Source organism: Marmota flaviventris, chromosome 11 (genome assembly GCF_047511675.1).
Source record: "Marmota flaviventris isolate mMarFla1 chromosome 11, mMarFla1.hap1, whole genome shotgun sequence".
NCBI lineage: Eukaryota > Metazoa > Chordata > Mammalia > Rodentia > Sciuridae > Marmota > Marmota flaviventris.
In genome coordinates, this window is record NC_092508.1 from 34,782,632 (window position 1) to 34,798,918 (window position 16,287).

At 39.1% G+C, this 16,287-nt stretch overlaps 1 protein-coding gene across 1 annotated transcript in view; it reads right to left on the reverse strand.

The window, feature by feature from the left end:
- The window catches only part of LOC114083740 (aldehyde oxidase 4-like), a 56,986-nt gene extending 46,724 nt beyond the window's left edge, over positions 1 to 10,262 (reverse strand). Inside the window, exons 1-5 of the mRNA XM_071619369.1 lie at positions 10,209 to 10,262; positions 9,511 to 9,586; positions 4,751 to 4,847; positions 2,109 to 2,217; positions 20 to 146 (exon numbers count right to left, since the gene is read on the reverse strand). Of these exons, the coding sequence (XP_071475470.1) occupies positions 20 to 146; positions 2,109 to 2,217; positions 4,751 to 4,847; positions 9,511 to 9,586; positions 10,209 to 10,262 (463 nt within the window). The remainder of the gene's footprint in view (positions 1 to 19; positions 147 to 2,108; positions 2,218 to 4,750; positions 4,848 to 9,510; positions 9,587 to 10,208) is intronic.
- Between the last annotated feature and the right edge of the window lie 6,025 nt (positions 10,263 to 16,287).

Sequence of the window (16,287 nt, forward strand, 5' to 3'; positions counted from 1 at the left end):
CAGGGCCAAGATGACTCACCTCCAAGTGCTTCCATTATCTGCTCAGGTGTTGGCTCTGGGTGGTTCCTGAGCAGCGTGTAGATAGACATCACCATTCCTGGGCTGCAGAATCCACACTGTGTACCATGACACTTGGCAAGTCTTTCCTGGGAAGCAATGGTACACCCATCATTTATGCTTTAGACCTCTTGTTTCCCTACCTTTGTGCCCCAGTCAGCAGCAGAAGTTGTAGATTCCACTTCTTAGAAATAACTGCAGGGTAAAAGATAACCCCTGGAAGGAAAGCACTTTATTTTTTAAAATCAGATGCGTATTTTTGCCCTTAAGAAAAGCCTAGTAGCAAGTTAATTAAGAAACTTTTATATTTGGAGCCTGTGAAACAGAAAGTGTGGCTTAGAAGAACAACTAACGTGCTTTGGTGTCATTTTCATGTGAGTTTTGGTCCCTCTGGCACCTCCTTTGTTGTGTGAGTTCGGCTGATTTACTTGACTTCTTCATCTATAAAATGAAGATAATGGTATCTATTTTACAGGATCATTATAAATAGTTAAATATGAGCAAATAATTTGCATCCTCTTCTCCAACTATATTACAGAATTTTTGATGAATTTAAGGATATTATCTATATGAATGTTTTGAAAATTGTACAGTGTTGTTCAGTAGTGCTGTGCTATTCATGTACTTAATTTACACAATTCAACCTTTTACGCTCAAATACAACAGAACAACAGAAAAAGAGAAATGACAATTTACTTTGCTCCTTTCAAGAACCCTACGCCATGATGACATAAATGGGAGACAGGACCATGCATCTGTCCTGTGCACCTCACAACAACTGCTCAATGGGCCAGCTTGAGTGTGATGCAAATATTTTCAAATAAATATTTTTTCAAAGAGTGCGCCTCTTGAAATGAAAGCCAAACACTTCATCTGTGGCTCAACATAAAGGACAGACATTGTTCTAATGCTAGAAGACAAAATGGTTGTGTTAGATTTATTGCTATGAGGCAATTTGTTTCAGATGTGTCATATAAATCCGGTTTGTAAATGTGCTTGTAAATGTTTAACAACTGGCTCTCTGGGGGAAAACAAGCCCTGATTTATATCTTCTGCCAATTTTCATAGTCTAACTACTTCCACCTCCATAATCCATATTATTTTATAAATTAGGTAATTGTGAGTGTATATAGTTTGATTTATTAATAGGTATGTTTTAAGACTGGCTTGTGAAATTCCTGCACACTGACAATTCATGCTCACAAGTCAGTACAAGCCTGCTCCGGGGCATTGCTGAACAAATCCTACCTTTGTACTATGAAGAGCTTCAGAGAAAGAAATCCAACAAGTATAGCAGAAAGTGTTTGCATAATTAAGGTGATGAGCCAAGCATGGTACAAGATCTTAAATAGAACACAAAGCCATTAAGTTTATGGCTGAAAGACATGCATTATTAGCAAGTGTCCATCAAAGGTAACCAGCTGTCAGCCAAGCTTGGGAGTTCCAAGCACAGCCTTCCAAGAGAAGGAATCTCAGGGGAAGATACTCTTTTATAATTTCTTTTTTCTTCATAGTGCTTTTAAAACTCATCCCAGGCAGAAGTTCCTCTTCTAGTATATAAAACTAACATTGCCATATCTTTAGATAGTCCTCTGAATTTTAGTCAACATCTTGTTATTCTAGTTTTGTTTTATTGTGGTATGGTGTACTGTTACTTGTCAGATGTTTGGAAAGCATTTGTGCAGTATTCTTACATATGGTTGGGCTCCCTATTCGAGTTCAGTAAATCTGAAAAGTGAGGGGAAAACTAGAACTTTTATAATAAATCTCTGGTTTCTTCTTTCATTTTCTTCTCCTTTCAGATTGGACTTTTCTTTTGGTTTAGGGCAAAGATGGGGCTGAGAAAGTTTCTTGGGGTTAAGATCTATTACAATCAATGAAAGAATTTTTAAAAGATCCCTGAAAAGAGCACTAGCAAATGAAGCACTGAATGTCACAAAATAAGAATTTAAAAGCCCAAAGGATGTCAAAGTTGGTGACCAAATGGGAGGTCACTAGACTCGGTTGGGGATTCCCATACCATCAGCTGGTCCCAATCATTGTGCTCTTACCTGCACGGGATGAATCCTGGTTTTGATGCTCCCTACACCTTCCACAGTGGTGACAGCGGCCCCGTACAGAGAGCAGATGGGCACCAGGCATGCTGTCACGGGATAATGGCTGCAATGAATGATGTAAAGAGAACACACTGGAATTGCAGGAGTGGGTGACATTTGGGGGATGACAATTCAGTCCAGGAAGAGTCACAATATTGTTTTTCCCTGGGAACACAGAGCAGACTAGCTATAGGGACATGCACTCCTGGATATGTCAAGAAAGGACCTACATATAGCTGGTAGAATGCTAGAGAGGAAAGGAAAAGAAAGTAAAGGCTTTCAAGGACTTCTCAGAGACTTCCATTCTCCAGTTCTATTTTATTTTTTTCTCGTTCTAGAGAAAGGAATTCAGAAGTTAATATGTTGATTTCTGAGAACTACCATGGGAAAGTTTAGCCAAGTGATTCTCAACCATGAGAAGTTTTACAAAATACAGATACTCTTGGTGTATTAAATTAAATCAGATCAACTAGTGACGTTTAACTGATGACTTCAATGTGTGGCTGAGTTTGAAAGGCACTGTTTCCTGCCCTTGTCTTGGCCACCTGTCCCACACTAGTGTCTATTTTAATGGCATGGTAGGTGCGGTGAGTACTGGAGTCTCATCTCATTGGTTGGGAATGGGATCCAGACATCATTAGCTAAATTTAGCTTGTTGAGTCCCACTCAGGCTAAGTCCCATCGTCTTTTCAGGTGTGGGGAGTGTTCCTTTCTCAGGGAATGATTCTTCTACCTGGGCTGAGGGTATGACTGCCGTTCTTCTGAACAAAAACCAAGTTCCGCTCTTGGTTCCACCCTCCTTGAGAATCATCAAAGCTGTGTGGAAGTCACTCAGCTGACTAGTGAGGGACCCAGGAAGAGAGCTTGGTGTACAGAGCTAGGGCAGACCCCAGGCACATTGGGCAACAGATCCATTTTTGGTTTTTATGTTCTCCAGTTCCTTCGCTCCTAAGATTTGCTTCCTCTTAGTCTTCTCTTCCTATCCCATTTCTCTCTGTGACACTCCCAGTGTTCACTGCTCTCGTCTGTCTTATCCTGAGCCTCATCTAGGGAATAGAGGCATGAGCTCTCTTCACCTGCTGGCCGAGACTGCTCCTCTGATCTGCATCATTCTTACCTCCATTCAAGGATCGGTAGGTGAGAAACTATCAATCCTCCTCCTCCCCTGTGCTCTGGATCCCATTTACTCTTGACCTCTCATGGACTTTCCCTGTCCTCCATTGTTTTACTATCCACTTCCTTTCTAGGGTCTCATTTCCCTAAATTCTTTTGCATTGAGAAATAAAATCAAGTGTTGGCCATGATAAAACAAAAAACAAAACACTCACATCTCTCTCTAGCATTGACCCATCTTTTTTCCCTTTCTTGCTCAAGTTTCTTCAAAATCTCTCCACCATTTCCTTGCCTTCCAATCATGCCTGTAGCAACTGGATTTTACCTTCCGGCTCTATCTTTCTGCCAACCTTGCCCTGGCAGCAATCTAGTGTTCCCGGGTTAGGGTTAGGGTTAGGGTTTGAGGTTAGGGTTAGGGTTTCACAATAGTGATCACCACTATCTTCTTGGAACCTTCTCCATTTGATAGTCTTCCTTCAACTTTGGAGACTCTTTTGGTCTCCTGTGTGGGGGCTTCTTTCTTTGCCCAGTTTCCTTTCTATTGTCCTACAGTGTCTCACACTTCTACTCTCTCCTGTAGTTCCCACTGCCTTTTACATGATGTGGGATGAAAACATGCCTTTGCTACTCACTGACCCAAGAAACCTTGAGAAAGTTATTTGCCTTGGTTTCCTGTTTTCAAAATGTGAGTGAATTTAATGTCTATCTCAAAGTTGTTTGGGGAACTTAATATGATCCTATACGTAAGCTACTCTGAATAGTGTCTGTATGCAATAAGCACTCGATAACTGTTAGTTATTTTTATTAGCATTGTTATTGTTAGTATTGATGATATAACATTAAGTTATAAGCTCTAAATGAGAACTCTTCTTTAAATAACAGAACAATCTAGAGTTCTGCTGGACAGTCCCTCTGAAGTGTCCCATAATTACCCTAAATGCAATGTGTCTCTAGCTAAATTTACCCCTTTCCAAGTTTTCTAATTTAATTTGTAAATGCCCCCTGCCAAGTTTCCTAAGGCAAAAACTTGGCAATCATGCTAGAAAACTCTCCCTTCACCTCTGCATTCAATCAGAGCACAGATTTCATTTCTAGGTCAAGGTAATGTTGGTTCAATTGCATGGCATGATTTGAGGAGTCGTTCAGCACTTCTGAGCAAACAACTCTTCTCATTGAGTTGACCTACATCTTCCAGCAAGACTATCATTTCTTTCCATTAACCATTGTTGCCTGATACACACTCTGAAATCTCTTATTCAAAAACAAAGCAAGTGTTTTTGCAGCAATAGAGAGCAGAGCCCTGAGCGACTGGCACATGGGCCAATACATTCTGCCAGAAAGAACATCCTTGGGAAAGATCTGGAGGCAACATGACTATGCTAGATTCCTGGAAGGAGATGGGAGGGGCTCATGGCCACAGCAAAAGTGAGAGGCTCCACACCCTGCCAGAGGCCAGAGCTGAGCCAGGCTAACACAAAGGATACTGGATCTTCTTGGTCTTGGGGTTGTATCTGGACACCATCACCGTGCAGGCGCCACAGCCTCCTCCCCCACAGCCATATTTTGTGCCTGTGAGACGGACTGGGGGAAGGGAGTTAAGGAAAAGGGGGTACCTGGCTGCTTTGGTTTTCACATTTCTCTCCTTTGGAGACTGATAACAAGCAACATGTTTCCATGAGTCTTGTAACAAATTGGCCAGTTTCCTGCTTATGTATGATCTTTTTGCTTATAAATGAGCTCATTGAGAAAGGTGAGAAGAAATCCCAAACCCACACTGCCTTATCTGAAAACCTCGGGTCCAGATGCATTTCCAGATATAAAAATTTTCAGATTTTCCCAGTGGGCCTAGAGAAGTCTCTTGTGATCAAACATGGATACTTCTGCAGTGACCCATATGGATATTCACACAAGTAGGATACCCAAAGACTACTTGAGCCTCACATTTGTTGGGTCAGAGTTTGCATCTAAATGAGTTGTGAAAAAGTCCACAGTAAAAAGTCCAGAACTGGACAATGGATTCAAAACTCATGTAGTGTTATTGCTACAGAGTGATGGAAGGAGTTTGTGTGCAGAACTTAGAAAAATCCACCCCCAACCCCATGAGGTTTAACTTTCTCAGGTACAGCAATGTAATGCTTTTACTTTCTAATGGGATTAGTTGAGTCAATAATATCAACCATCACTGTATATCTTCTTCCTATAAGACATCTGCATATTTTCACAAATAATATATGCAAATCCCCTACTTTAGGTTCTAGTGGAATTGCATCCAAGAATCTATTGGAATTTGCTTGGGACATTTTCTGGATGAAGTTTAAAAAGGATTTCATGGTGAAATTTATAATTGGCTTGGGTGGAGGCTAAGGCTCATTTTTATCTTGGAAATTGCTGCCCAGGAGAGGTAATGCAGGGTCAGGATAACCCTAGTGGTGGAGTAAGGGGAAGTTCTTTGCAGCAGCCCAGACAGGCTGCACATTTTCTGCTTTGTTCTTTAGTCCCCATCTGAGCCAGCTAAGCCATCTCAGGGTTGCCAAGCCAGGCTTTCCACTTCCAGGCAGAGGGCTGAAAGTGAGTGGCTCACATCTTAGTTGAAGTGCTCCATTGAATGGGGCATGAAAGGCAAGGAAACCTTCTGTTTCTGCTTTTGAAAATTCCTGAAATTTCCAAATAAAGAATCAAGTGCTATCTGGCTCAGAGACGAGGGTCACTTTTCACTTCCTCAGAACTTAAAAACAGTCTGTGACATGCATTTTAAAGTTGCCCTGAGTGGAAAGTGAAAAATTGATTCTGGATGCCCAGTAGCTGGTTTGACGGCCCCTCCCTTCACCCTCGCTAGGAGTTCCTGACAGTTCCTTCCATATTCTTGTAGAGTCATCTCAACACTCATCATCAGGTAAGGTTGCCAGACAGAGCACAGGACCTTCAGTTAAGTTTAACTTTTAGATAAACAATGGGAATATTTAGCATGTCTTACACACTCAGATTCAAATTTAACTGGGTGTGCTATATTTTTTTATATGCCTAACACAGCAACTTCAGTCAAACTGACTTAGGTCAGTTATTGTTTGTTCCTTTACACTGAAGAGCCTTTTTGGTGACCTATTCATAGCCCAACAATATATCCCAAAGTTACTCCAACACTAAGTGGGCAGGTGGTGTGCACAGGGATTGTGACTGAAATGCGAAAGAACCAAAGTAATGCCATTTTGTTCTGACCTAACTCCATTGTATGCTTGCTTAAAATGTTTTCTTTGCAGCCTCCTGACAGTACAGTAGGACCTTCCCGCATCCCTGACTACGGCCCTGATGTATAACAAAATGACTCTAAAATGTATAATCAAAACAATTCTCTCATATGATCAAAATTATCTGTCTCAACAGGGTCTTTCTGACCTACATGTGCCTCAGTTGTTCTTATGGTTTTTTTCTTTGTAAACTCTGTACTTCCAAAATTCAGGTGCTGGGAGTTCTTTGGGGCGTTAGCCTGCTCTCAGCTGTTTGCCTGGCATGCTCATTAAAGAACCTTTTATTCCCTTTCAATTTGGCTTAGTATGTTTGGTGGTCTGTAACTCTCATGCACTCTGTGACAATGACATCAGCCAGACCTGGTCCTTTGCTTCAAGGACCTCATTCCTTATTTCTCCTTCATTTGCCATCATAGCCTCGCACCCCACCTCCAGCTCTTTGCAGCCATCAGGACTCCCTTCTGTTCCTCGCAAGCACTCTATTCTCTGGCCACTGACTGGAATGCCCTTGGTTCCAAGTTCTATTTGCCTTGAAATGGCCTACTCGACCCTGGTCCTTTCCTTCCCTCCCCAAGCCCAGGGTGAGTGCCCCTCCCTATGCGCCATGACATGGGGCTCACCCCACTTCCTCTGTGCAGCCCACAGTTTTTTAGCTTACTTTAGAATACCCCGTGCTTGATAAAATCAGCTGAATAAAATTAAGAAGTGTTTTCAGAACTGCAAGCAATATCAGGGCTCTGGTGAGGGGTGGGTGAAGAACAAATGTTTGGGGGTGCTTCTAGGACCCCTCTCCCCCGAAGTCATTAGTTTGATTCTAGAGTCAGGATTTCATGGGAGATTAAACAACTCTAATGTGCTGCATCTTTCTTGCCCCAAGTAGCTGTGGACCATTCAGCCTGGGGTGCATCATCTTGTTCTGCAGGTTGCTTAAAACCAGGCTGGAAGGTGCTGAATGAGTAGGGATACAGGATCCACTGGCAGGTCTGGGTGGGGCGGTGGGGGTTTTGGGGTGTGTCAATGGGAAGTTGTGGGCATCTGAAGGATCCTCTGACCTTGGGCAGGGAGGGAATGGGACAGTGGAAGAGAGGTGCAGATGCCTCCAAAGTTTGCTCTTTGTGTGACTGTGTTCTACTCTGGGGATGACTGCTAAGCTAAGGCCTGAGTCACTAGTATATTAGGGTTTTATGGGATCCTAAAGTTTTTGCAATATGGATGACATGATTTAAAGGAAAAATTATACACACACACACACACACACACACACGTCTGGGAAGACGTAGGTACAGAGTTTTGGAAGGACTCACAGGAGTCCTGTGAAAGAGAAGTAGGATGATACTGGCAGAAGAGTCTGTGGTTATTCACAAATATTCATTTCTAGAGTAGCTATTCATCATAACAACCCACTTGAGGAACAAGTTTTATAACACCCCTGACCCCATTACAGAACTGTACAAAACTGTTCACTCTAATTATAAAGTTAGGATCTGGTGGTACCAGGCAATTCTTACTGGCCCAGAACTGCTTATTTATATTAGGCACCCTCAAGGAATGAACAGAGGCAGGTGCTGAGGAAAAGCAGGTGGGGGCGCTGTGGGTGATTTTTCCTAGGGCTAGTTCTGGCAATGTTTGCTTGGAAATTTGTGAATTTTCAGTTTTCTCCTAATATAGATCTATTTCCTCATTTTAAGATGCCAGAGAAAGCAGGGGGAAGTGTGATTGGTATTTAGAAATAATATAAAAAGGGAGTGATAGGTCCTGCTGATTTCTAGTATGATTTTGAAGGGAGATAGATGGGAAATGGCAGGAGTGGAGAGGGAGGATTTGGCCCACCTGGAATGTAAGTTGAATAATGATCTTAGGAGGCAGTACTGGGCAGAGTGGTAAAAGATGGGTAGGAGACCAGACAACAAGGTACTAAGTAGAGAGAGATGGAGTCTGAGAGAAAACAAGGGTGAGGTACAGTCTATTTTTTTTTAGCTAAGTGTCATGGTGAGAACAGGGAGTATTGAAATAGTCTTCAGATATGTATGTTGGGGGCAAAAAACACAGAGAAAGAGGATAATATTGGCTTGTTCATCATTGACTAGAGCCTAACACAGTTCCTGGAGCTTTGTATGTGCTCAATGAGTATATATTTTAAATTATTATTTTAAATAATTATAGTTGCACAGGAAGTTTGCAAAGTAGTACTGACAGCCCTGTACATTCATCACCCAGCTTCCCCCAACTGACCCAACTGATGATACTCACATAGTTATAGTACAAATTAGCACCAGCAATTTGACATTGGCACAGTGTTGGCAACTAGAGTGCAGAACTTATCCTGAGCTCACCTCTTATACACACACTCAGGTACATGCATGCATAGTTCTATGCAATTTGTGCTCATATATAGATTTGTATAACCATGGCCACATCTGGTCCTAAGTACCAGCTCTTTATAGTTGCACCCAAATCCAAGGAATTCTCCTTGAATACTGAAGATCTACTGAAAGTCTCAGAGGAGTGTGAAGTTAAGAGCAGAGATGGAAAGCTTGAAGGGCATTAACTATACTTTGGGATTTTGAAATACATTAATAATACTTGTTTTCTCTGATAAGGATGACCCAAGGGCATAGGACCAGTCAGTAATATGTCTTGTGGAACACTCTTGCCTGTGACATGCAACTATGAATATTTAGCTGGCCAGAAATTTGGCTAGACACATTTACATCAATAATATTCCTGAATATGAAACAAGCATCAGAATGACCACTGGGCTCCAAAGTCATAAGTTATTTCCCAAGTGAGCACAGTCATGGTTCTCTGGATGCTTCTTTTGGTTTTGCTCAGGTAAAAAAAAAATGCATCAAACAAAGCACAAATTGATAGATTCATTCTCTGAACTCCGACTAGACTCTGCCAATGGAACATAAGGTCATTATCTAGAACAAATTCAGGTGACTTTCTTGATAGTTCTAACCATGTTCACATCTTACTACCCGATTCAGATGGATTACAGCAAAACACAAGGATATGAACTTTCCTCACGTAAAACAGCAGATTGACTTCAGGATCAGCATTCTTCTCTATTACCTACATTGTGAAATGGGAGAAAGGAGATTAGGAAGACAACATCAACATGTTATGGCAATTCTAGCCATTGCTCTGACGGCACATCTTTGATGTGGGTGACTTTCCAAGAGAAACATAACAAAGAAATCCTTTACTACTTGGAACCAGAATTTTGAAAATATACTGCATTTTCTGATGCCTGAATTTTCCAATATACCTGATGATTATTTGACCCCAACTTACCTGAAAAGGGCTCAGATGGGGAACGGATACACAGATTCCAAAATTGACTCAAATAACTCATGGCCACAGAAAGTCATTAAATTGGTTAGGCAGAGATGATTTCCTAAAACCAGGGCTATTGTTTCCCTACTTCTGCATCTAGTTCTCTGTGTCTCCCAGTGAAACAGGGAGGCTAAGGTGTGAGGGAAGGCAGAGGAAAAACGAAAAGCAAGTAGGAGCCCCATGTTTTAAAAATTGGGCAACATTTCAACTACTGACCCAAGTTTATACCACTATATGACTTCAAACAGAAGAAGACAGAAGTTAAGGAAATATTAAATGAATGGCATCACAGATGGGGTAAAAGCTTGATTTTATCCCTGGTATATGAAAATTCATGTTAATCATGTCATGAACTTACCTTTCTTCCATTCACAAAAAAGATCAGCTCATCAGAATTGGAAAGGGAAGGCATTATGCCAAAAAATAAAAAATTGCTTCTACCAGGATAAAGAACGTCTTTTTTTTTCTTTTTTATTCCTTTTTTTTTTTTTTTAGCAGATATGTTAGAGCAGGATCCCAGATACCTATAGGCCTTGGGGAAGCTCAAGTGGGCAGCGCAGACTGACACAGGGCGATTTATAGTCTCGCTGGCAGTCCAGACGCACCAACCAGGGCTCTCACCTGCCTGCCCACATGCACTTCCAGCAGCTCTTGGCTGTTCTCCGTTCCCTTCAGGGCTATGAGTGAGTCAGCTCACTGCCTTTGCGTTTCTAAGACTCTTTTCCCCTGTGAAATGGATTTGAAGTCAGGGACTGATAAACAAAAAATGAGTTTTTAACAGGATATTATTTACTTAAAAATGAAATAAGCTATCAATCAATATAACACTATCAACATTAATGAGATTTTAATGTTTTTTTTTTTTTTTCTGGAATGAAAGCGCAAAGGGAGATTCCACTGTGCACACAATGAAAGACCTCATAAAAATTTGTTTTTAACACTTGATTATAACAACCCACAAGAACATTCTCTCTCCTTAACAATTTTGGCACTCCCTTTTAAAAATTTAATTGTTCAAGACATCAAGTTATTTTAAACATTGACCTGTGCATAGATTGGTCATAGGTTGGAGGCTGTTCTTAGGGCTCTTTTCATCCCACAAGAGCTCAGAGAAAACTAAAGTACAGAGATTTTAAGCAACTTGCCTAACACTACACAGCCCATGAGCGGCAGGATTACTCTGGAGTCTGTATCTTTAACCTCCTTCCAGTGTTGCAGATGGAAGCCTGACAGGAAATGAGGCCAGGAGTAGTTAGAGACCATATTATACCAGGAGGCTGTGGAAGTGGGGTGGGGGTTTTGCAGAGGCTTCTAAATAGAATGGGAAGTCCCCAGAGGGTGTTGAGCTGAGGGTGATAGGATTGGATTCAAGTTTTAAGAAGACTGCTTTGGCTGTCAGGTGGGGAATAAAGGGTGGGGCAAGTGTGAGACAGATATGAAGTTGTGACTGTGGAGGAATTAAGGGATGAGAAGGCATGGACTAGGGGGAGGGTGGGGGGAGGCAGGAAGGGGCCAGACTGCTGGCAGATTGCCTGTGGTATGATAGGGGAGTCAAGCAGCTGGATTTTCTCTGAGGAGTCTCTCTGGTGCTTATTTCTTCCATTACTCTGTCCTTTTCTCCCTGCCCTGCATCTTTCTGGTTTCCAGACACTGCCTTGCACAGGGAGCACTATCAATAATCCAACCTGCTGCCAGGCCAATGAGCAAGACTAGAGACTCTCCTTCGTCCAGGCATGGGTCCTTTTACTTCCTCTTTTCGTTTTCATTATTTTACTCTTTAATGTCATGTCACCTTTATATATATATATATTCCTATGCCCTTTATATATATATTTTTCCCAGTTCATTTCTTATATCATCTTCTCCTTATTTTCCCCTTTAAACAAATCATGTATGATCACAATGAAATTGCACTGGAAATTAATGATAAAAAGATAAACAAAGGATATACTACCATGGGTAAGTTTTAAAATAAGATTCCTAATTCGTTAGGCTCAAGAAAGGAATAAAAAGAGAAAATATAAAATATAGAAAATAAAAGACAATACTATGTATATATCAAAGAAATCTATGAGATGCAACTAAAACTATATTTGGGGTGAAATTTCATAGCTCTAAATGTTTTGACTAAACTAGAATGATTTAAAATAAAAGCCCCCCAAAAAGGTAGTAGGAGAAAAACAAATCAAGAAAAATTAGAATATGTACAAAACAAAGTCAAAAGTAGAAAAAAATTAAGAAAATGGGGAAAAGAGTAGTATTGAAAAACAAAACAAAAATTTCTTTGAAAATCTAATAATAAAAATAACAAATGTGATTAAGCAAAAATAAAATTAGAATAAGAACTAAGATGTCACTATAACGTTCTACTTTATGCCTATAAAAATAATTTCACATATACTACCAACTTTGTAATAGGATAAATGGGCTTCAACAGAAAAAAAATAATTGAATGTCATATATAGGTATCATGGGAAGCAAGTTTGCCCCTAAGGTAATGAGGACTTCCTCATAATATGTCTCTAAGGGCTCTGGCTCTGGAGGCATCCTTCCTAGGGGCATCCCTCATCTCCCTTCCTAGGGGCATCCCTCATCTCCCTGTCCAGACATCTTCCTTTGACCCATCCACCTTGGACTTTTTCCAGTCCTCTCTGTCAGTGTCATTGGTCTCCTTTCAGTCTTAATATTTTTTTTTCCATCATCAAATCCAGGGTTCTTCTATTGAAAGCTCTTGACCACTTGGCAGTCAGTTTAAGAAGGTTAATTTCTAGATGGTTTACATATGTGCATATGTTCATGAAATATAAGACACAGTTCCTGCCTTCAAGAAACTGACAAGTGTGTTTGATGATTCAATTAAAAAAATGCAAAGCAAGATTAAATGCACAGACACAAAGCTGAAGTGCTACTGTGAGGCTCCAAGGGAGCCAGAGGATGTGGAAATGGAAACTGGAAAGTGACATGCAAATATTGACTATTATTATGTACTATTTTTATTGCTGTAGTTCCAACAGAACGTGCTGAGAGCCTGGATGGTATAAAAATTACCTCCCTGATTTCCTATTCCTGCTTAGCATAACATCCTTTATTCTCTTCACTTGTCACACAAGTTGTTCCTACACTGAAATGTCAGGGATGAGAGGGAGAGACACCCCAAAAGGGAAAGGTGAAAGGGAACAAGTGGGAATCCAAAAAGGATTTACTGAAGTGAGTGGACTTGTGCTGCCATGTGCAAAAGCAGCTTGTTGACATTCATGGCCCCTAAAAAGTTTATATATTTAACAATTGGACAAAAAGAAGTCTCTAGCGTGCATCATTCAGTATTTAAACATTTATATTAGAATACTCCAGACCAGATAAGTAGGTTTTGAACACTGAAAATATTGAGTGTTTATGTCTTTAGAACCTAATCGGTAGGCATATTGAGTACAGTTACTTGGCCATTTTTACCTGGGCAGATTTATTTGGGTCATTAAAGACAATCCTCATTTTGAATATTGTCATAGAGGAAAAAAAAATCAATGAAGAGGAAGAGGCTAAACATTGCTTTGTTAGAATTACAGTGGCAAATCTTTCCATACTGAAGAAAACTAAGTTTTAGGAATAACATCTTAAATAAGTCACTTCACAAACTGCAAGCAAGAACCACAAAATCATTTCTGTTTTCCCAGTTTTCCTCAGAATAGGAATATTGTGGTGTAGGTATTCATTTTGTCTATAAAGTCAGCACAAATTGAAAGGTGCTGTATTGATTGATTTAAACACCATATTTTTGTTGATGCTTCAGAAGCATCACTGCTTATGTGTACAATTTGAGATTATAAAACATTTTGTAAATATGCAAATTTAAGATTTGCCTCTAACTTGCTATATATTTTAGATAAGATGTTCATAGTGTGACTTCCTGAGCCTTTAAATCCATCAGAAAATTAATTTCTGTTCTTGAACCCCAAACATTAGGGAATGGGGATGGACCAGGGTTTGCTGCAATTAGAATCAGTCTGTGAAACCTAAAAGAAAACTTCAGAAAAAGATTAAGAAAGAAGGTTTAAAAATATTTTAAACTACTTGAATAATTAGCAACAAAATAGTTTATTTTTAATAAGACATTTAATCTATTCTTCAATGATTATTTCACTTGTATAAATGACTTCTCTTTCTAAACAGGAATTTATTAATTTTTGGATAAATAAAAAAGAATTTCTAATTCTTTAACAAACTAAATTTCCACAACAGTCTGGAAAAAAATTAAATATGTAATAAAAAAAGAAAAGCTAAATACACCAAGTAAAATAGAATTTATATTTAGACTGTCAAAATTTTCTTTTAACAATCTTTCATTTAATAAATTGAAAAGAAACAAGAAGATTTTTTTAAAAAAAATTAAATCATATTCAAATCATGAAAAATATTCTGATTTGAAAATATTTCTTGATGTTTAATCTTCCATTTTAGATCTTCTGTTTTCTGTGTGGTCTTATTAGCATGCATAAACTGCAACCAGCTCAGAAGTAAAAGTTCTTGAGCATAACTGGGAAGTGAACTTTAATCAAAATTGAAACAAAGAATGGTTGGAGGGGAAGTTAGGGGACATGGGGTAATTAATGATGGTGAAATGTGATGATCATTACAATCCGAAGTACATGTATAAAGACACACAAAAAAATTGAAACAAAGAAATAATTAGGGGCATAAAATAATCTTCAGGTGCATCATATTTATGCATAATGATTATTCAAAAATTTGTAGAATCTGTTTAAAAATGGTATATAAAACCACAAGGAAATAACTCATAAAAATCAATGTGAGGGTTTTTTTTTTTTTTAAGCTCAAAATTGAGTTTTTGCTGCTAAGGAAAGCTAAAACAAAGTTAAATTATCATAAAGTCATAGTAAGTTTAAAATGAGTCTTTTTTGTTTGTTTGTTTTAAAGAAACAAAAGGTATGTTATCATTGAAATAGGCACCCATTGGCATATGGAAACTGGAAAAAAAATTAAATATGTAATAAAAAAAGAAAAGCTAAATACTCCAAGTAAAATAGAATTTATATTTAGACTATCAAAATTTTCTTTTAACAATCTTTCATTTAATAAGAGAAAATTTAAAGATGGATAATTTTATTTCACTAATATTCAGGAGGGTAAAAATTTATCTAAGAAGTAAATTCATATTTATTGCATAAAATAGATTTTCCCATTTTTTTCTCAGTATGTAGTCAGTTCTGACAAACCAAAAAGCATGACACATTCATAGCATAATTAGTTTAAAAGACATTTTCTTTCTTTAAATGTTTTTCTTACACATGTAAAGAAACATGAGAAGAATCATTCAGAGGGTGTTTTGCATTACTAGTCATCTCAGTTTAGTTGATTTAGTTGCGGGGGGGGGGGGGGGGGGTCATTTAATTTAAAGCAAGCATAATAAGTTTGCAAAATTCCAGTAATGAAATACTGTCTTCTGTATTTTATGGCTGAGAATCACAGGTAGTTTTCTTTTTTGGTGATACATACAAGCAGTTACACACAAAGATCACAATTTTGCTACCCAAAACCATCACTGCTTATAACACAGCTTGCTTTTGATACTTTTCGGAGTGAGGATTTGATTTCTAATTTTCTAAATTCATTTTCGGCTGCTAGGGAAAGAGGGTGAATATAATCTGAACACCGATTATTCTGTGTGGCAAACATACAGATGAGTCACTGGGCTCATTCAGTTTCTTGCACTAGAAAAAGAATTCTAACAATGTGTCAAATTAACTCGATCCACATTGGCACCACTCACCACCCTGAGCAGCTCGGCTCCTTATGCCATATACTCTTTAAGTTCTTTATTGATTTCCTAGATCCAGCCCTGCTGCTTTGTTCTATCCAGAGCAGAACTTTAAAACACAGGATACCCTTGTGCAGTAATGAAATACTGCACCCAATATTCTCAGAGAGGTTAGGCTGCTGGTGATACAGTCCTCAAATGAACCCTGGCACATTTTTGTCTCTGCGTTAGTTTCAAGGGCAAAAATATCATATTGTTCCCACACTTGAGAAACCAGGTGTCTGCTTCAATGAAACTCTTTCACCTGCATTCAGCAGGCATTAAAGGAGGATGTGTCCATTTCTTAAAATCACAATATACATCCCTTTGTACTTGCATCATGTCAAGACAGTTGACTTATATAATGAGATTTACTGAGGTTTTGGAAAAAGTTTGACAGGTGGGTGAAACCCATCAAGTTCTTTGAAGCCATTTTTATAAAGGGCACTTTCCAGAATGGATTCCTTAACTTTCCATCTTTCTTTACCAGTTTTCTACTGGAGCTACTGGAGAAAACAGCCAGAATGACCTGAACATATTTTGTTTAAATTCTTCTGTTTGTCCCGAGAACCTAAAAATAAACGCCATCACTTTCGCCTTGCAAGGATCCCCTGCAGGGAGAAAT